The sequence below is a fragment of the Pongo abelii genome, chromosome 10 (assembly GCF_028885655.2).
Source record: "Pongo abelii isolate AG06213 chromosome 10, NHGRI_mPonAbe1-v2.0_pri, whole genome shotgun sequence".
NCBI classification, from domain to species: Eukaryota; Metazoa; Chordata; class Mammalia; order Primates; family Hominidae; genus Pongo; species Pongo abelii.
In genome coordinates this window covers 91,391,806-91,413,030 of record NC_071995.2, presented here as the reverse complement: position 1 = coordinate 91,413,030, position 21,225 = coordinate 91,391,806, and the positions used below count along the sequence as shown (strand labels likewise).

Genomic DNA, 21,225 nt, shown 5'->3' with positions numbered 1-21,225 from the left:
AATAAAACTTTTATAAGTGAAAAAATTAGAATGCTTTATATGGTTTATTTAGGGTTAGTGTTATTGTTTTTGGGCTTCTCCTTGAAATAAAGGCATTTTAGTGGCTTAAAAATAGAATAAGAATGAAGCCCGGGTGTGGTGGCTCACGCCTGTAATCCCAGCACTTTGGGAGGCTGAGGTGGGCGGATCATTTGAGGTCAGAAGTTTGTGACCAGATTGACCAACATGGAAAAACCCTGTTTCTACTAAAAATACAAAAAATTAGCTGGACATGGTGGCGTGCACCTGTAGTGCCAGCTACTCGGGAGGCTGAGGCAGGAGAATCGCCTGAACCTGGGAGGCGGAGGTTGCAGTGAGCCGAGATCATGCCATTGCACTCCCGCTTGGGCAACAAGAGTGAAACTCCGTCTCAAAAAAAAAAAAAAAAAAGAACAAGAAGTTCTTAGATAATTTAACAACAATCATGAGGAGTATATTTAAAATATGGACATCAAAAACCCCTATCCCGTGAGGGTTTCCTTGTTTTTTTCTCTGTACTCCCCATGCCTCTTGGGCTTTACTTAGGTATATTTACTAGGATTATTTTAGGCAAATTTGAGAAAAGGTATTTTTGGTGGTGATAATAGGTTTATGTAGAAGTACTTTATTTCAGCTGGCCATGGTGGCTCACACCTGTAATCCCAGTACTTTGGGAGGCTGAGGCAGGAGAATCACTGGAGCCCATAGGTTCGAGGTGAGCCTAGGCAACATACGGAGACCTCATCTTTACAAAAATAAAAAAAAGTACAATATTTCTTTGAATTGCTTACTTCGGCTCAGTCAAGGTGAAAAGCCATCTAGCATCTGGAAAAATAAAGGAAACAGAAATGGGGAAAATATAGTTCTTTGGAAGTATAACTTCCTGTTTCCAGTGTCTTTCATTGTTCTTAATACCATCGTAGTGTGAAGTTATTGAAATGTTAATGAATCAAAAATGAATTTCTAGTTTTATAGAACAGTTCTTTATATTAAATATCCAATTTAGGCTGGACATGTTGGCTCACGCCTGTAATCCCAGCACTTTGGGAGGCCGAGGCGGGGGATCAGTTGAGGTCAGGAGTTCAAGACCAGCCTGGCCAACAGGGCGAAACCCCGTCTCTACTAAAAATACAAAAATTAGCTGGGTGTGGTGGCATGCACCTGTAATTCCAGCTACTGGGGAGGCTGAGGCAGGAGAATCACTTGAACCTGGGAGGCAGAGGTTGCAGTGAGCCAAGATCACGCCATTGTACTCCAGCCTGGGTAACAGAGCGAGACTGTGCATCAAAAAAACAAAACAAGACAAAAAAAACAACAAAAAGAAACAATTTAAATGCTCTTTTAAAACGTTTTCGCCATTTGCTTTTTGCCACATCCATGAATGTATCATTAAATCCAGAGCTGGCTTTTATTTATTTATAAATTCATGTCTCAATTATATTATTTTGGGAAAGAATTTTGCTTTGGTGTTTGCAGGACTGTAGCTGATAGTAAAACAAGAAAATTTTGTGGGCATTAAATGTAAAAAAAAAACACACAGTAAAGACATACTCTGGATAAATTTAGACAGTTTTAGAATGTCAGATTTTGGGAAAATTTAAAGGGACTGTAGAGACTGAGGCCTGCTCCTCCATGCTATACCAGGAAATCTGAGATTCCCTAGGCTAAGAACAACTTGAGGACTTTATTTCTGAAGGCCGTTGAATGCCTTTAGATAAGTTGAGGGGAGAAATCTGAAATGAGTAAATCTCCTGTATCTGTGATAGCTAAGGATACATCATTGGAAACAGTCAGGGTGCAAACTACTGTTTTAAAAAAATCATTTGACTTTTGGTCCCTTTTGTTGTGATTCCTTGTTTCTGCAAAGCTGGCTGGGATCAGCATAGTGGGTTTAAAAAAAAAATCCTCAGTGACAGAGTTTAGGAATCTCCAGTCTCCCAAACATGTCACTAAAGACTTGAACGTTCATCACCAAATACTCAAGATGCGGAAGATAAATTCCATTCTCCAAGGGAGAATGGAAGTTCACCCTCTGAAGAGAAGTTTGGAATCATTATCAGAGCCATTGGAGGAGACACCCAAGAGTCATGTGGCTGAGGTTTCACAATATCCTGCTGTGCCTCCAGTCCAGAAAAGAAAGCTAGATCAACTTCCAAAAAAGCATAGGCATTTTAGGAAGATTGTAAGGGCAAAGAAAATGAGAACGAGCAAGAGGAAGGAGGAAGTAGAGGCCCACTGCTCCCTCTCCCCTAATTCTTCCAACACCTTTGATCCCACCACAAAGTGAAGAGACCAGATTAAAAGCTGACCCTGTTCAGTGCCCAGGAAGATGGTTCTAACTTTCCCAATGAGGACAGATTACAGTGTCAGCAGGATGAATGTGCCTGTGTAATGCATCAGGAATGTCAAATCCAGCCCTGTGAGCTCTCAGTGGCTCAGGAACCCAGGCTTTCTGCCATGACATCCTTGGCATCACTGCTTTGATTATTTCACAAGCTTTGTCTGCTTGTCTAGAAAGTGGAAACCTCCCAGAAGAAGGGTCAGCAACTACGCTGAGGCAGGAGGTAGTGCTCAGGTTCCAAGACCCGGCAGTAAAGTGCATCCTCTCTAAAGCCTGTAGCAAATTGAAGTTAGGCTGAAGTGAGATTTGATCTAGATTGGTGGTATCTAAAATTCATGTTTATTTGACTCATGTATTCAGTTGGCTTAACGTTCTCTGACTTCTCTGAGGATGAAAGCCGTACAATTTCATCATTTCAGGTAGTCTCTCCTGGTATCAACAACCAAATGGAGACCCCTCATATCCAGCTCCTCTCTTTTTTTTTTTTTTTTTTGCCTTTGGCCAGAGATTCATTTTGCATTCTTCATCTTTAGTACTTTATTGAAATTCTGCCACTTTCTACCTGTTTTGGATAAGCCTTGGTGTGGTGGTTGCTACTGTTCTTGGACAAGATACGGTTATTGCCTCCTCCATCTCTAAAGAATGTTTGTGGTTTTTTTTTTTTTTTTTTCACTCATTAGTAAGATACCTGTCTCTTTCTGAAGTGTGCCTCTGATGTTCTCTAGCCATCCTTATTGAAACATAGGCTGGGTGCAGTGGCTCATGCCTGTAATCTCAGCACTTTGGGAGGATGAAGTGGGAGAAGGATCACTTGAGCCTAGGAGTTCAAGACCAGCCTGGGCAACATCGTGAGACCCCTGTCTCTTAAAAAAAAAAAAAAAAAAAGGGGGGAGGGTGGAAGAAGACATAGTTACACAAGTAATGTTCCTTCTTCTTTTTTTTTTTTTTGAGATGGAGTCTCGCTCTGTCACCCACGCTGGAGTGCAGTGGCACGATCTCAGCTCACTGCAACTTCTGTCTCCCAGGTCCAAGCAATTCTCCTGCCTCAGCCTCCTGAATAGCTGGGATTACAGGTGTGCACCACCATGCCCAGCTAATTTTTATATTTTTAGTAGAGATGGGGTTTCACCATATTGGCCAGGCTGGTCTCAAACTCCTAACCTGAAGTGATCCACCCACCTCAGCCTCCCAAAGTGCCGAGATTACAGGCGTGAGCCATTTCACCCAGCCATAATGCTCCTTCTTTGTCATTCTTTAGTTGACAGAACCTCACAGAACCCTGAGTTTTTTGAGAATCCTAAAGAACATAAGTACTTTAAAAAAGGTTCAAGATCATTTTATTTCCCCTTTGTCATGGCATGCTAGGTTAATACTCTATCCAGAATATAAAATAAAAGTTTAATCTTATAACCTTCTTTGAGGAAGTATGTTTAAGAAGAGTTTGGGAGTTTCTCTGTAGCTTTAATTACTGGTTGTTATTTTGTACTTGTTCTAGTTTCCTGATTTATATAAAAATTATACAAGTATATAGGCATACTTGTATATAGGCATATCTCAGAGATATTGCGGGCTTGGTTCTAGATCACTGCAATAAAACAAGTATCGCAATAAAACGAATCACATAAATTCTTTGGTTTCACAGTGCATATAAAAATTATATTCATGGCATACTGTAGTCTATTAAGTGTGCAATAGCATTATGTCTAATAGATACTTTAATTAAAAAATATTTTATTGGTGTAAAATGCTAACAATCGTTTGAGCCTTCAGTGATTTGTAATCTTTTTTCTTTGATGAGACAGAGTCTTGCTCTGTCATCCGCTCTATAATGCAGTGGTGTGATCATAGCTCGCTGCATTTTTGAATTCCTGAGCTTAAGCGATCCTCCTGCCTCAGCCTTCCTAGTGTCACTGGTAGAGGGTCGTGACTGCAAGTTGTCCAGGTTCTTGGCGTTTTGAATAAAGAATTGGACAACACGCTCAGCAAAGCAAAGAAAGAATGAAGCAACTAAAGAACGAAAGCAGGGATTTACTGGAAACAAAAGTACACTCCACAGTGTGGGAGTGGGCCTGAGCAGCGGCTCAAGGGCCTGGATACAGAATCTTCTTGGGTCCAAGTACCCCCTAGACATTTCTGATTAGCCACTTCACGCTCACCTCATGTAAATGAAGTGGTAACCCACATTCAGTCTGATTGGTTGCAGAAAGCAGCCAACCAGAGGCTGAAGTAAAGTTACAAAGGTCATACTCCTGTGCAAACATCTGATTGGTTGCAAAAGGCAGCCAATCAGAGCGTAGGGTAAAGCTACACAGTTATACTTCTATGCAAATGAAGACTTGCCCTCAATCGGTCTGATTTGTTGTGGATAGCCAATTTCCCATCTGCGCAGAAAAGGTCAAAGGAAAGGTCAAAGGGAGTAGCCTGTGGTCCTTTTGTTACCTAGGTGTGGAAAGTTAGGGTTTTCCTTTCAATTTAGTTCTAGGAAGTTGCCATGAAACAGCCTTAGGTTCCCTGCCTCCAGACCCTATTCTCCTGCCTCACTAGTAGCTGGGACTACAGGTGAACGCCACCATGCCTTGCTAATTTTTGTATTTTTTTGGTAGAGATGGGGTCTCATTATGTTGCCCAGAGTGGTCTCAAATGCCTAGCCTCAAGTGATCCTCCTCCTTCGGCCTCCCAAAGCACTAGGATTACAGATGTGGGCCACCTTGACCAGCTAGTCATAATCTTTTTGCTTGTGGAAGGTTTTGCCTCTATACTGACTGCTGCTGACTGACCAGGGTGGAGGTTTCTGAAAGTTGGGATAGCTGTGTCAATTTCTTTTTTTTTCTTTTCTTTCAGTGGTGCGATCTTGGCTCACTGCAACCTCCGCCTCCCGGATTCAAGCCATTCTCCTGCCTCCCTCCTGAGTAGCTGGGATTACAGGCGCGCACCACTACGCCTGGCTAATTTTTGTATTTTTAGTAGAGATGGAGTTTCACCATGTTGGTCAGGCTGGAGTTGTGGCATTTCTTAAAATAAAACAACAATGAAGTTTGCTGCTTTGCTTTGATTAACTCTTCTTTTCATAAAAGATTTCCCTGTAGCATGCTGTTTGATAGCATCTTATCCACAGTAGAACTCCCTTCAAAACTTGAGTCAATCCTCCGAAAAACTGCTGATGCTTTATCAACTAAATTTATGGAATATTCTAAATTCTTTGTTGTCATTTCAACAGTGTTCACAGCGTCTTCTCCAGTAGTAGATTTCATCTCAAGGAACCACCTTCTTTGCTCATCCCTAAGAAGCCATTCCTCTCCTCCATTAAAGTTTTATTATGAAAATTATCAGTCATGCCGGGCATGGTGGCTCACACCTGTAATCCCAGCACTTTGGGAGGCCAAAGTGGGCGGATCACGAGGTCAAGAGATCGAGACCATCCTGGCCAACATGGTGAAACCCCGTCTCTACTAAAAATACAAAAATTAGCTGGGCGTGGTGGCACGCACCTGTAGTACCAGCTACTCAGGAGGCTGAGGCAGGAGAATCGCTTGGACCTGGGAGGCGGAGGTTGCAGTGAGCTGAGATCACGCCACTGCACTCCAGCCTGGTGACAGAGCAAGACTCTGTCTCAAGAAAAAAAAAAAGAAAATTATCAGTCGCATCTTCAGGCTTCACTTTTAATTCTAGTTTTCTTGCTGATTCCACCGTATCTATTCTACTGGAGTCTTGAACCCCTCACAGTCATTATGAAGTTGGAATCAACTTCTAAACTCTTGTTAGTGTTGATATTTTGACTTTCTCCCATGAATCACAAATGTTCTTAATCACATCTAGAATGGTGACCTTTTTAGAAGGTTTCCACACACTCTGCCCAGATCTGTCAGAGGAATCACTATCTATGGTAGTTATAGCCTTACAAAATATATTTCTTAAATAATAAGACTTGAAAGTCAAAATTACTCCTTGATCCATGGGCTGCGGAATGGATGTTATATTAATAGGCATGAAAACAACATTAAACTCCTTGTATGCCTCCAGGAGAGCTCTTGGGTGACCAGGTGAATTGTCAATGAACAGTGATATTTTTGAAAGGATTTTTTTTTTTTCCAGCAGCAGCTCTTAATAGTGGGCTTAAAATATTCAGTCATCCGGCCAGGCGCGGTGGCTCACGCCTGTAATCCCTGCACTTTGGGAGGCTGAGGCGGGCGGATCACGAGGTCAGGAAATCGAGACCATCCTGGCTAACACGGTGAAACCCTGTCTCTACTAAAAATACAAAAAAACCAATTAGCCGGACTTGGTGGCAGGTGCCTGTAGTCCCAGCTACTCTGAGGCAGGAGACTGAGGCGGGAGAATGGCGTGTACTCGGGAGGCAGAGCTTGCAGTGAGCCAAGATCAGGCCACTGCACTCCAGCCTGGGCGACAGAATGAAACTCCATCTCAAAAAAAAAAAAAAAAAAAAAAAAAAATTCAGTGATCCATGTGGTAAACAGATGTGCTATTAATTAGGCTTTCTTGTTCTATTTATAGAGCACAGAGTAGCTTTAGCATAATTCTTAAGGGTCCTAAGAATTTCAGAACGGTATAAATGATCATTGGCTTGAACTTAAAAGTCATCAGCTTGCATTAACCCCTAACAAGAATTACCCTGTTCTTTGAAGCTTGGAATTCGAAGCTTGGAAGCCCAGTATTGATTTCTCTTCTCTAGCTATAGTAGTTATAGATGACATCTTCCAATAGAAGGCTGTTTTTTTCTGAATTGAAAATCTATTACTTAATATAGATATCTTCATCAATTATCTTAGCTAGATCTTCTGGATAACTTGCTGCAGCTTCTCCATGATCACTTGCTGCTTCACTTTGCATTTTTATGTTATGGAGACAGATTCTTTCCTTAAATTCCATGAACCAACCTCTGCTACCTTCAAACATTTCTTCTGCAGCTTCCTCATCTCTGTTAGCCTTTGTAGAATTGAAGGGCCTTTCTCTGAATTAGGCTTTGGTTTAAGGGAATGTTAATGGCTGGTTTGAACTTCTATCCATGGCACTGAAACGTTCTCAGCAATTTGTGCTCTTATCATTTGTGTGTTCACTGGAGTAGCACTTTTAATTTCCCCAGGAACTTTTTCTTTGCATTCACATTTGGCTGTTTGGCACAAAGGCCTAGCTTTTGGTCTGTTTCAGCTTTCCACATGCCTTCCTCATTAAGCTTAATCATTTCTAGCTTTTGATTTAAAGTGAGAAATGAGCAGCTCTTCTTTTCACTTGAACACTTAAAGGCCATTATAGGGTTATTAATTGGCCTAATTTTAATATGGTTGTGTCTCAAGGAATAGGGAAGCTCAAGGAGAAGGGAGAGAGACTGGGAAATGGCCAGTGAGTGGAGCAGTCAGAACACACACAACATTTATCAATTAAGTTTGCCATTTTATATGGGTATGGGTTGTAGTGCCCCAAAACAATTGCAGTAGTAACTTCAAAGATCATTGATCACAGGTCACCATAACAGATATGGTAATAATAAAAAAGCTTGAAATATTATGATAATTACCAAAATGTGACACAGAGATACAAAGTGAGCACATGCTTTTGAAGAAATGGCAGGAATAGACTTGCTTGATGGCAGAGTTGACACAAACTTTCAATATCTAAAAAGCCGCCACATCTGCAAAGTGCAATAAAGTGACACACAATAAAATGAGATATGCCTGTAAATAAATGTGCAAAGTATCTGCATGAGGAAAAAAAAAAGAATGCTGGCTATTAAACTGGAGGTTTGCTTATTTTTAACATAAAACATTTTTTTCAAGATAAAAGTAATTCAAGTATGGATCTAAAATTCTGAAAAAAAAAAGGTAGCAAAAACGAAAACTGAAAAAAATAAAAATGAAGATTCCTGTCTTGCTACAGAAATCATTATTTGAATTTTAGAATATTTCTTTTTAATCTTTTTTCTTATATCAGTAGTTTTTATATATAATTTAAATCATACTGTGTATATTTTTCCATTATATATAGTTTTTATAATCACTGATGAATATAGCATTATGAATTCATCCTTATTTGGATTTAGGTTGAACATTTAGTAGTGATGTACAGGATGTTCACATGTTGAGGCAAATATGTAGTGAGGTGTTTTGAATCTTGGGTGATTGAGGGGCATTTCAGTGGAGATGTCTAACAGAGAAGCAGTATTGGTTAGTGATTAAGAGCCACACTGCTCCAATTAAAATCCCTTCTTCCATTTATTACCCATCTGACTTTGGGCAATTTACTTAGTCTCTGTGCCTTGGTTCCCTCATGTGTAAAGTGTGGATAATGCTAGCATGTACCATATATATTTTTGATGAGTATTATTGAGTCAGTTTTTGTGCTCTAAATCTCTTTTTACCCAGTGTTTTACTAGGTTTCAAATTCATCCAAAAAGCAATTTGATATAAAAGTAACACCTAGATTTTAATGAATGATAATGCTAAGTGATAAAGGGTGCGGGGGGGAAAGACCTTTAACAAAATGTGTCTCTGATGGTGTCATATCGAGTATTGGAGATGGATGGTAATGACTGGTTTGAGTGGTAGGTGATGGGGACTTGATAACTTGGGCTGCATTGGTCTTTTTTGCAACACTTGAATCACTGTAGTTTTAGTTTGTGTAGAAAAGAGACCATTGCCAGCTGGGCGCTGTGGCTCATGCCTGTAATCACAGCACTTTGGGAGGCCAAGGTGTGGGGGGATCACTTGAGGTCAGGAGTTTGAGAACAGCCTGGCCAACATGGTGAAACCCCGTTTCCACTAAAAATACAAAAAAAAATTTGCTGCACATGGTGGCATGTGCCTGTAGTCCCAGCTACTCAAAAAAAAAATTAGCTGGACATGGTGGCATGTGCCTGTAGTCCCAGCTACTCAGGAGTCTGAGGCAGGAGAATTGCTTGAATGCAGGAGGTGGAGATTGCAGTGAGCCAAGATCGTGCCACTATGCTCCAGCCTGGATGACAGAGCGAGACAAGCCTGGATGACAGAGCAAGACTCTTGTTTCAAAAAAAAAAAAAAAAAAAAGAGAAAGCATTGTCAAAGGAATCAGAAGATCTGCATCTTAGTTCTGCATCTTCTGTTTTTTTGCTTTAACTTGGATCTTGAGAACTTTCTGATTTTTTTTTTTTTTCTTCCTTGAACTTGCATCTTGAGGACTTTCTGATTTTTGTTAACAGTACAATGGTGGGCTGAGCATTATGGCTCACACCTGTAACCCCAGCACTTTGGGAGGCGGAGGTGGGCAGATCGTTTGAGCTCAGGAGTTTGAGACCATCTTGGGCAACATGGTGAAACCTCATCTCTACCAAAAATACAACAAATTAGCTGAGTGTGGTGGTGTGCACCTGTGATCCCAGCTACTTGGGTAGCTGAGATGGGAGGATTGCTTGAGCCTGGGTGGTGGAGGTTGCAGTGAGCCGAGATTGCACCACTGCACTCCAGCCTGGGTGACAGAGCAAGACCCCAGCCTGGGTGACAGAGCAAGACCCCAACTCAAAAAACAACCAAAACAAAAGGGTACAATGGTGAACAAGTCACTTCCTGCTTTAAATCTTTTTTCTTCTCTACAGAGATAACATCCATCTTACCTGTCTTAAGAGATGTCATTTTGATTAAATAAGATGTTTTGTGAAGGTGACTTGAAGACTTTGTAAAGTGTTGTATACATTTTATTTAAAGTGACTTAAAATGAGAGAAATGCATATATAGAGATTTTGATTCAGCATTAGGTACAGTCTTCCATAAACGATACTGTTAGTACTGTTATTATTGTAAAGACATCTACTTTTCTTATGTGAAAAGGTTTAGATTATTAAATGGCCTATGAATATATTGCTAATGTCTGTTTTTTTTTTTTCTCTCTCCTGTTTGTGTTCCAGACACCTGGGAGAGTTGGCTCTCAAGGTTCTGATTTAGATTCATCAGCAACTCCTATAAACACAGTGGATGTCAATAATGAAAGCTCTTCAGAGGTATGAAAATAATAACTTGGCAATAAAATTCACTATTATTTAAGGGAAAATGAGCAAATATTTGGTGTAACGATTGGTGATTTGTATAGGAAAAGTTCTCGTAAGTTTTTCTTGTAAGTTGGAATGTGACTTTTGAAACATACTTGTGGCTATATACCTGTGCCTAGTTGTGAGACTGAGAAAGTGTACATTAAGACTCTGAAAAATAATATTGCCAATTTGTCTTTAATGCTAATGTCATCTCACTGAAGATTTTAAAACGTCTGTTTATAAAGAATTACAGGTTAATTAGTATCTATTTATGTGTGTGTACTGTCATGAACTATTGGACTAAGGAAAAATTGGGTTATCTATAAAATTTACATATTATTTACTGTCTTCATGTATGACTTTGGAAGGACTTTTGTCTTTGATATTAAAGACATTATATTAAATATAAATACATTATATTAAAGATGAATGGAGAAATTATTGTAAATAAGTAAAATAACTTTCAAAAATTTGAAAAGTCAGCTTTAGTTGCATTAATATTATTTTTAATAAATAAGTAATATTGGATGATTATAGAAAAAGGAGATAAGGAATGTGAAGAACATAACACTCACCCATAATACTGCCACGAAGAGATCAAGATGCTCACATTTTGCTCTGATAGTTTTTGTCAGTTGCCCCTTTGAAGGCCTAGCTGTAGTCCTTACCCAGTCTTTTTTTCTCTGCTCTCCTCTTCTCCACCTCTTGGTTGATGAGTCTGTGTATTGTGCATACGTTTCTGGATATGTCCTCTTTCTGTCCATTCATCATTCTGTTTTGTCTCTCTCTGACCATGTGTTTATTTTTTGTCTCCATGTGTATGTATTTTAACCATAGTTAGATTTTACAGATTTGCGAGAGGGGAGGAAAACTGTCAGCTGGACTTTATTAAGAACAAGTTTCAGGAAATATCTTTAAGAAAAGTGTTCCAAACTGTGTTCATAATATGATGAACTTAGTAATAATTTAGTTGACCTCAGTCAGAACAACAATTCCAATGGGTATTGGTATTGAGCAGTGCCTGGCAATACTGTTAATATCGTATTAGTAGGATGAACTTCCTACTTTCTGAGATAGTTATTTTGTACCTTCTTTGTTTTGAAATGTCTCTTTTTTTTTTTTTTTTTTTGAGACAGAGTCTTGCTCTGTCGCCCAGGCTGGAGTGCAGTGGCGCGATCTTGGCTCACTGCAAGCTCCGCCTCCCGGGTTCATGCCATTCTCCTGCCTCAGCCTCCCGAGTAGCTGGGACTACAGGTGCCCGCCAGCGCACCCGGCTAATTTTTTTTTTGTATTTTTAGTAGAGACAGGGTTTCACTGTGTTAGCTAGGATGGTCTTGATCTCCTGACCTTGTGATCCACCCGCCTCGGCCTCCCAAAGTGCTGGGATTACAGGCGTGAGCCACCGCATCTGGCCATCTGTCTCTTTTTAACCTTCTCTCAGTCACCTTATATATAACTGAGAAAATAGGAACCATTAGATAAATGTTCTTGTTTTATCATACCTGTACCATACCTGTTTTCTCTTACTTTATTACACTGAAAAAAAGTCCTTTTTATAAAATTTCAGTCCTTTCTCTTGTTCTCTGGATTCCATTCTTTTTCATTTTTAATTTATCCTCTCTCCTGCTACTTCACTTTTTACCTCTACTTCATATAATTCCCAATAACATACAAATTTGTTCAGTATGATTCATATGAAAACAAATAAGAAAAGAACACCAAAAAATCAAAAATGAATAAAACCAAAACCAAAAAACTCTTTCTTTGACTTGAAATCCCATCTTCAGGTACCATCTGTTATTTGCTTTCCTTCAGAGCCAAACTTCCCTAATATGCTGTTTACAGTCACTGGCCTCATATTTTATCTACTTAGATCTGTTATATCTTTTTGATGAATTGGTGTTTAATAGTAGTGGAATAACCCCAGCTTTGTTTTGATTAGTATTTTGTGTATCTTCTTCTTTCTTTCTTTTTTTTTGAGACAGAGTCTCACTCTGTTGCCCAGACTGGAGTGCAGTGGCGCAATCTTGGCTCATTGTAACCTCTGCCTCCCAGGTTCTAGTGATTCTCCTGCCTCGGCCTCCTGAGTAACTGGGATTACAGGTGCGTGCTACCACACCTGGCTAATTTTTTTTTTTTTTTTGTATTTCTAGTAGAGACAGGGTTTTGCCATGTTGGCCAGCCTGGTCTCAAACACCTGACCTCAGGTGATCTGCCTGCCTCAGCTTCCCAAAGTGTTGGGATTAGAGGCATGAGTCACTGCTCCCGGACTTCATCTTTCTTTTCATTTTCATATTTTCTTGTTCCTTTTGTTTTAGGTGGGGTTTTTTTTTTTTTGGTTTGTTCTTTTTTTTTTATTTTTATTTTTTTTGCAAAGAGTGTAACACTTGTCTTTTAACTGGGAAAACCCCTTTGAATTATTTTGGTTATATTTTGATTTATTTTTATTGCTCTTTATGTACTTTCTCTTTGTCCTGCTCTTCTGTTTCTTTTTCTCTTTTTGCCTTAGTTTGGATTTAACTTTTTTACTACACACCCTTTTCTGTGCTTCTGTAATACCACACTCTTCTGGTTTTTTTCTTACCTCTCTAGCTGTTCATTCTTCTAATTTGCTGGCCCTTTGGTAAACAACCTTCACATGGTGGTGGAGTACATTGCTGGGTTTAGTCCTGGGTACTGCTGCTAGTTTGGATATTATGCACTATATTCTGTTCATTTGGTGTTTTTTTTTTTTTTTTTAATGTTTTTGAGACAGAGTCTCGCTTTGTTGCCTTGGAGTGCAGTGACGTGATCTCGGGTCACTGCAATCTCCACCTCCCAGGATCAAATGATTCTCCCACCTCAGCCTCCTAAGTAGTTGGGATTACAGGCACGTGCCACCACACCCTGCTATTTTTTTTGTATTTTTAGTAGAGACAGGGTTTCACCACGTTGATAAGGCTAGTCTTGAACTTCTGACCTCAAGTGATCCATCCGCCTTGGCCTCCCAAAGTGCTGGGATTATAGGTGTGAGTCACCGTGCCTGGCCCATTTTTGTTTCTTTTGTAACATACATAATGTCTAAAATACTTTTCTTTCCTTCCGTTTCGAGGACCTTTGAATGCTTTGATATGGATCACTACTTCCCAACTTATATTGTGGTTCAGTAGTTTAGATTTATCTTATTTTCTTTTATCTTCACAAATTAGAGGTTATTATTATTTTTAGATGTATCCGTGTATTTACCAATATAGTTGTTTACCATTCCTTATTGCATCTTCAGCCTTCCACTTACAATTGTTTTCTTGTTTTTTTTTTTTTTTTTGAGACGGAGTCTGGCTCTGTTGCCCAGGCTGAAGTGCAGTGGCGTGATCTTGGTTCACTGCAAGCTCTGCCTCCTGGGTTCACACCATTCTCCTGCCTCAGCCTCCCGAGTAGCTGGGACTACAGGCACCCGCCACCACGCCCGGCTAATTTTTTGTATTTTTAGTAGAGACGGGGTTTCACCATGTTAGCCAGGATGGTCTTGGTCTCCTGACCTTGTGGTCCACCCACCTCGGCCTCCCAAAGTGCTAGCATTACAGGCATGAGCCACTGCACCCGGCCTATTTTATTCGTTTTATAGAACATCATTTAGGATTTTTTTTTAAATGAGGACTGATTTGCTGGACTCTCAGTTTCAGTCTAAAATGTTATTTCATGCTTGTTCTTGAAACACGATTTTGCTGAGCATAAAATTCTACATACAGACCTTTTTTTTTGGTCAACACATTGAAAACTTCCATCTCTGTCTTTTTTCTGGGTCACATTGTTACTGTTGAGAAGACTGCTTTTAGTGTGTTTGGTTCTATTGAAGGGATCCTTTTCTCTACTCCTGTGGTTGTTTTTTATAATTAATCAGCCAATCAATTAATCTGTTCTAGTCTCTTTCTTTCATTTCCTGTTGTGTGTGTGTGTGTGTGTGTGTGTGTTTAATCCTGCTTGAGACTCGTTGGGCTTTCTGTACACACCAATGTGTATTTGAAGTGTTTTGGAAAATTCTTGGTGATTATCTTTGACTGTTGCCTCAATTTTTTTCTGATATTGCCATCTGAAACCTGGATTAGATATACAGATGCTCCTTGATTTATGATGGGGTTACATCTTGATAAATCAGTCATAAAGTCAAAAATTTTAAGTCAAACTATTCTGAGTTGGGGGCTTCCTGTATGTTAAAATTTCTCCCTTTATCATTTAGTCTATCATAGGTATTTTTTTAATTTTTATTTTTTGAGACAAGGTCTTGCTCTATTGCCTGGGCTGGACCGTGGTCATAGTTCACTGCACCTACTCCTGGGCTCAAGCAATTCTCCCAATCTGACGTCTCCAGAAGTGGGACTGTAGGTGCACATTACCATGCCTGGCTTTTTGTTGTTGTTGTTGTTTGTTTTTTTTTTTTTTGGTAGAGATGGGATCTCATTATGTTGCTTAGGCTGATCTTGAACTCCTGGCTTTAAGCAGTCTTCCTGCCTCAGCTTCCCAAAGTGCTGGAATTATAGATGTGAGCCACTGTACCCCTCCCTGTTTTATTTTTTAATTTTTAAGTTTTAGTTTTTGAGATGGGGTCTCCATCTGTGACTCTGGTTGGAGGCTGGTCTTGACTTCCTGACCTCAAGTGATCCTCCTGCCTTGGCCTCCCAAAATGTTGGGATTACAGCCATGAGCCACTGTGCCTGGCCTGTTTTATATTTTATATCCTTTTTTTTTGTTTTTCATTTTGGATTAAAAAATGAATTATCCAATTAATTAAATCTTTCCTCAGCTGTGGAGAATACCTGCTGTTTAATATGCCATTAATTTTCATTTTAAATGTCTTTTTTTCATTCCTAGAAGTTCTTTCTCTTTTTTCTTTGTTTTTTGTTTTTGTTTGTTTGGTTTTGAGACGGAGTCCCGCTCTGTTGCCCAGGCTGGAGTGCAGTGATGTGGATCTCAGCTCACTGCAAACTCCTCCTCCCAGGCTCACGCCATTCTCCTGTCTCAGCCTCCCGAGTAGCTGGGACTACAGGCGCCTGCCACCACGCCCGGCTAATTTTTTGTATTTTTAGTAGAGACGGGGTTTCACCGTGTTAGCCAGGATGGTCTCGATCTCCTGACCTCGTGATCCACCTGCGTCGGCCTCCAAAGTGTTGGGATTACAGGCGTGAGCCACTGTGACTAGCTTTTCTTTTTCTTTTTTCCTTCCTTCCTTCTTTCCTTCCTTCCTTCCTCCCTTCCCCCTTCTCCCCTTCCCCCTCCCCTCCTCTCTCTTTCCCTTTCCTCCCCTCCCTTCCCTTCTCTCCCCTCCCTTCCCCTCCCTTCTCTCACCTCCCTTCCCCTTCCCTCCCCTCCTCTCCCCTCCTCTCCTGTCCCTTCCTTTCTCTTCCCTTCCCCTCCCCTCCCCTCCCCTCCCCTCCCCTCTCCTCCCCTTGCCTCTTCTTTTTTTCCACAGGATCTTACTCTGTCACCCAGACTGGAGTGCAGTGGTGCAATCATATCTTTCACTGCAGCCTTGAACTTCTGGGCTCAAGCATTCCTCTCACCTCAGCCTCTTGAGTAGCTGAGATTATAGGCATGTGCCACCATGTCCAGCTAGTTCTGATTTTTTTTTTCAAATTCGATCTTTCTTTTTCTTAGTTCCTTGTTCTTTGCTTCAATTTTCAAGCTTCTCTTTTATTTACTAAAACATTCAAATATGATTATTCTGTATTTTCTGTCTGGTAATGTTTATAGCATTATAGTATTTGAAACTTTATAGGTTTGACTCTGTTGCCAGTTCTTTCTTTTGGATGTCACTCGTAATGGCTTGTGGCTTTTTCTCTTGTATATTTTGTGAATTTTTTTCGATTGTGAATTTATGTTCCTTGGAACTTTTCTAGTGGAAACTCTTTGTGGTGTATGTCGATGTTCTTCCAGAGAGGATTTGCTCAGTGCTCAGCATTATGTATTACATATATGTTATTACAGCCAACGCTTGAACAACGCAGGTTTGAACTGCGCAGTTCCACTTATATGTGAATTTTCTTCCACCTCTGCCACCTCTGAGACAGCAAGACCCATTCCACTTCTTTCTCTTCCTTTTCAGCCTACTCAGAGACAACAAGGATGAAAAACTTTGTCATGATCCACTTCCACTTAATGGATGGGAACATTAGAGAGGTGCCGTTAACTGGGGAACATTAGAGAGGTGCCGTTAACTGGGGAACATTAGAGAGGTGCCGTTAACTGGGGAACATTAGAGAGGTGCCGTTAACTGAGGACTGCCTTAAATTAAGTTCTGAGCTTGAAATTCTTCAGATTATACAATAGCATACATTCTGACTGCTAATCTAATTGAGGGCTATTAGTGGTTATGGATTCTCAGGGGAAATTGTTTTTTCCATATGCCACCAATACTAAGGTACAGACAGGGTCTTGGTTGGTCTCTGTCTCTGTCTCTCTGAGGTTTGTTTCCTTTTTACCTTTGCATTGAGTTTGACTTCCTACTTTGGACAAGTTCTAGGTTTTAACATTGTGCCTTTAACAGCTTCTAAGTTGAATTGGAAATATCATGGTTTCCAGGACATTAAAGAAATATTCAAGGTGAAAGTTTACTTTGGTTCTATTTATATAATATTTTATATTTTATAGTGTGTAGTTGACCCTTGAACAATTTGAGTGCCAACCTCTCGTGCAGTTGAAATTCATGTATAACTTTTGACTCCCCGAAAACTTAACTACTAATAGCCTATTGTTGACCAGAAGCCTTACCTATAATATAAACAGTTGATTCACACATATTTTGCATGTTATATATATTATATATACTGTATTCTTTTTTTTCGTTGCACATTAAAAAAAGACATTTATTCAGCATCATGATCAGACTATTACATTTAGCAATCAACAGCATGGATGCAAAAAAAAAAAAATCTACATTGAAACCCTTTGTTGGAATGCTTTACACTTTCCACAGAACAGAAACTAAAATGACTTGTTATACAATTAGTCACAAAATACAGTCCTCGAGTTTTTTGCCCATACCCATGAGTATTTGTCTAGAACAGGTCTTCTTTGTAGCAGCTAGGCCCTGCCACCACTGTGCTTGGCTGAGTTCACAAATCTGTTGTAACCTGTAGCTTCCCTGTCACTTCTCTGGCTCTCCTCTCTTGCTAAGCTTTGTTTCCTAATTAAAATCTTCTGCCACTGCCATAGCTACTGCTGCCACTGGAACTGCCATAGCCACCTTGGTTTCATGGTTTGGCAAAGTATTGGCCTCCACCACCATAGGGGCCAGGGCTTCTGCCTCCAAAGTTTCCTCCCTTCATGGGTCCAAAATTTGAAGACTGATTGTTGTAATTGCCAAAATCATTGTAGCTTCCACCACCTCCAAAATTGCTTCCATCATTACCAAATCCATTATAGCCATCCCCACTGCCACCATATCCACCACCACCACTGAAGTTTCCTCCACTACCAGAGTTGTCATTCCTGCCAAAACCACCTCCACGACCACCGCCAAAGTTTCTAGAACCACTTCAGCCTCTTTGGCTGGATAAAGCCCTAGCCATATCTTGCTTTGACAGGGCTTTCCTAACTTCACAGTTGTGGCCATTCACAGTATGGTATTTCTGAATGACAGTCTTATCCACGGAGTCATGGTTGTCAAAGGTTACAAAGGCAAAGCCCCTTTTCTTGCCACTGCCTCAGTCAGTCATGATTTGAGTCACTTCAATTTTTCCATACTGTTCAAAATAATCTCTTAGGTGTTGTTCTTCAGTGTTTTCTTTAATGCCACCAACAAATATCTTTTTCATAGTTAAGTGGGCACCTGGTCTTTGGGAATCTTCTCTTGAGACAGCTCTCTTTGGTTCCACAACTCTTCCATCCACCTTGTGTGGCCTTGCATTCATGGCTGCATCCACCTCCTCCACAGTGGCATATATGATGAACCCAAAGCCCCTGGAGTGCTCTGTGTTTGGATCTCTCGTTACCACACAGTCCATGAGCGTTCCCCATTGCTCAAAATGACTCCTCAGGCTCTCATCGGTTGTTTCAAAGCTCATCCCTCCAATGAAGAGCTTCCTCAGCTGTTCGGGCTCTTTAGGAGACTCTGACTTAGACATGATGGAAGGGAGAAGAGAGACTTTAACGATGCTTCTTCAGTGGCGTCTGCGGGCAGAAAGGAACAAGCTGATGAACGTGTCTCACTGTATTCTTACAATAAAGTAAGATAGAGAAAAGAAAATATTATTAAGAAAATCATGTGGCTTATGCAGAAGAATGAAACTGGATTCCCTACCTTTCACCATATACAAAATTTAACTCAAAATGGATTAAAGATTTAAATGTAAGACCTAAACTATAAGAATTTTAGAAGAAAACCTAGGAAACATCATTCTGGACATTAGTGTCGGGAGAGAATTTATAACTAAGTCCTCAAAAGCAATTGCAACAAAATCAAAATTTGACAAGCCGGACTAATTAAAGAGCCTCTGCACAGTGAAAGAAACTATCAACAGAGTAAAGAGATAGCCTGTAGAATGGGAGAAAATATTTGCAAACTGTGCATCTAAGTTTGCAGATATCAAAGGTCTAATATCCAGAATCTATAAGAAACTTAGTTGAACAAGCGAAAAAAACCCATTAAAAAATGGTCAAAAGACATGAACAGACACGTCTCAGAAGAAGACATACAAGTGACCAAGAAACGTGACAAAATGGTCCATATCTCTAATCATCAGAGAAATGCAAATCAAAACCACAGTGAGATACCATCTCACACCAGTTAGAATGGCTGTTATTAAAATATCAAAAAACAAGTGTTGGTGAGGCTGCAGAGAAAAGAGAATGCTTATACATTGTTGGTGGGAATGTAAATTAGTTCAGCCACTGCGGAAAGCAGTTTCGAGATTTAAAGAACTTAAAACAGGACTACCATTCAACCCAGTAATCCATTACTGAGTATATATCTGAACAAAATAAACCGTTCTACCAAAAAGATGTATGCATTTGTATGTTCATTACAGCACTATTCACAATAGCAAATAAATGGAATCGGCCTATGTGCCCATCAATGGTGGATTGGATAAAAAAAAAAAAGGTACATATATACCACAGAATACCACGCAGGCATAAAAATAACAAAATCATGTTCTTTGTGGCAATATTGATGCAGCTAGAGGCTATTATCCCAAGCAGATTAACACAGGAACAGAAAACCAAATACTGCTTGTTTTCACTTATAAATGGGAGCTAAACATTGGGTACTCATGGACATGAAGATGGCAACAATAGAAACTGGAGACTACTAGAATGAGAAGGGAAGGAGGTGGGCAATGGTTGAAAATCCGACTGTTGGGTACTATGCTTAGTACCTGGGTGACAAGATCATTTGTACCCCAAACCTCAGCATCATGCAATATACCCAGGTAACAAACCTGCACGTATACCCTCTGAATCTAAAATAAAAGTGAAAAAAAAAAAAAAAAAGAGGCCAGGTGCGGTGACTCACGCCTGTGATCCCGCACTTTGGGAGGCCGAGGTGGGCAGATCACCTGAGGTCAGGAGTTTGAGACCAGCCTGGCCAACGTGATGAAACCATGTCTCTACTAAAAATACAAAAATTAGTCAGGCATGGTGGCATGTGACTATAATCCCAGCTACTCGGGAGGCTGAGGCAGGAGAATCACTTGAACTCAGGAGGCAGAGGTTGCAGTGAGCTGAGATCATTGCACTGCACTCCAGCCTGGGCAACAGAGTGAGACTTTGTCTCAAAAAAAAAAAAAATAAGAAAAATCATATGACTAGAAAGATTCCATAGAGCCAAAAAAGAAAAAAGAAAAGGAAAGTCATAACAAAGAGAAAATATATTTACTATTCTTTAAGTGGAAGGTCATAAAGGTCTTCATTTTTGTCTTTATGTTGAGTAGGAGGAGGAGGAGGAGGAGGAAGAAATGGAGTTGGTCTTGCTGTCTCAGAGGAGGCAGAGGCGGAAGAAAATCCATGTATAAGTGGACCCACATAGTTCAAACTTGTGGTGTTCGAGGGTCAGCTGTAATAACATATATAATATATGTAATACATAATGTAATAAGTGATATTTTATATCATTTCATTGTTTTCATCAGGACAGTTCAGACTGTTTAGTACACCATATTGCTAGAAGTAAGTGTCTTTGTTTATTGTTTATCCTATTCCAAGCTGGCTTCCATCCTCAGTTTTTCCACTGAAACTACTCACTAATGGCCTATCTTTTACTAATTCTCATCTTTACTTCTTTGTCCTCATCTTACTTTACTTCTTAGAAGCATTTAGTCCAGTCAACTCTTGCTGTCTAATAATGCAGTCTTTCTTGTGCTTCTCTGATACCTCTCTTGTGGTGTTTTTCCTACCTCTTCAACTGACCTCCAGATGTTGTAATATCTCAGTACTGCATTGCCTTTCTTTCCCTTTCTTCCTTTTCCTTTCCTTTCCTCCATTCCTTCTTTCCCTCCCCTCCTCCTCTCCATCTCACTGTGTTGCCCAGGCTGAGGGCAGTGGTGTGATCACTGCTTGATCTCCCGGGCTCAAGTGATCTTCCTACCACTGCCTCCCGAGTAGAGTAGGTAGCTGAGACCATAGGCACACATCACCATGGCCCTGATAAGTTTGTTTTTTTTTTTTCATAGAGATGGGGTCTTGCCATGTTGTCCAGGCTAGTCTTGAATTCCTGGGCTCAAACAATCCACCTGCCTCGGCTTCCCAAAGTGCTGGGATTACAGGCATGTTCTACTACACTGAGCCCCTTTTCTAAAAAGCCAGTCAGATTTAGCAGTGGGAGGACTACCTCTTCCCTGATCATGTGTCTAGAGAGAGCAGGCTTTTCTTGTTAGCATGG

At 40.2% G+C, this 21,225-nt stretch overlaps 1 protein-coding gene and 1 pseudogene across 1 annotated transcript in view; one reads left to right on the top strand and one right to left on the bottom strand.

The window, feature by feature from the left end:
- Window positions 1-21,225, top strand: part of EEA1 (early endosome antigen 1) — a 155,923-nt gene that overhangs the window by 26,785 nt on the left and 107,913 nt on the right. The window contains exon 2 of the mRNA XM_024257216.3: window positions 10,251-10,343. Within this exon, the coding sequence (XP_024112984.2) occupies window positions 10,251-10,343 (93 nt within the window). The remainder of the gene's footprint in view (window positions 1-10,250; window positions 10,344-21,225) is intronic.
- LOC100437443 (heterogeneous nuclear ribonucleoprotein A1-like) lies at window positions 17,385-19,476 on the bottom strand (annotated as a pseudogene).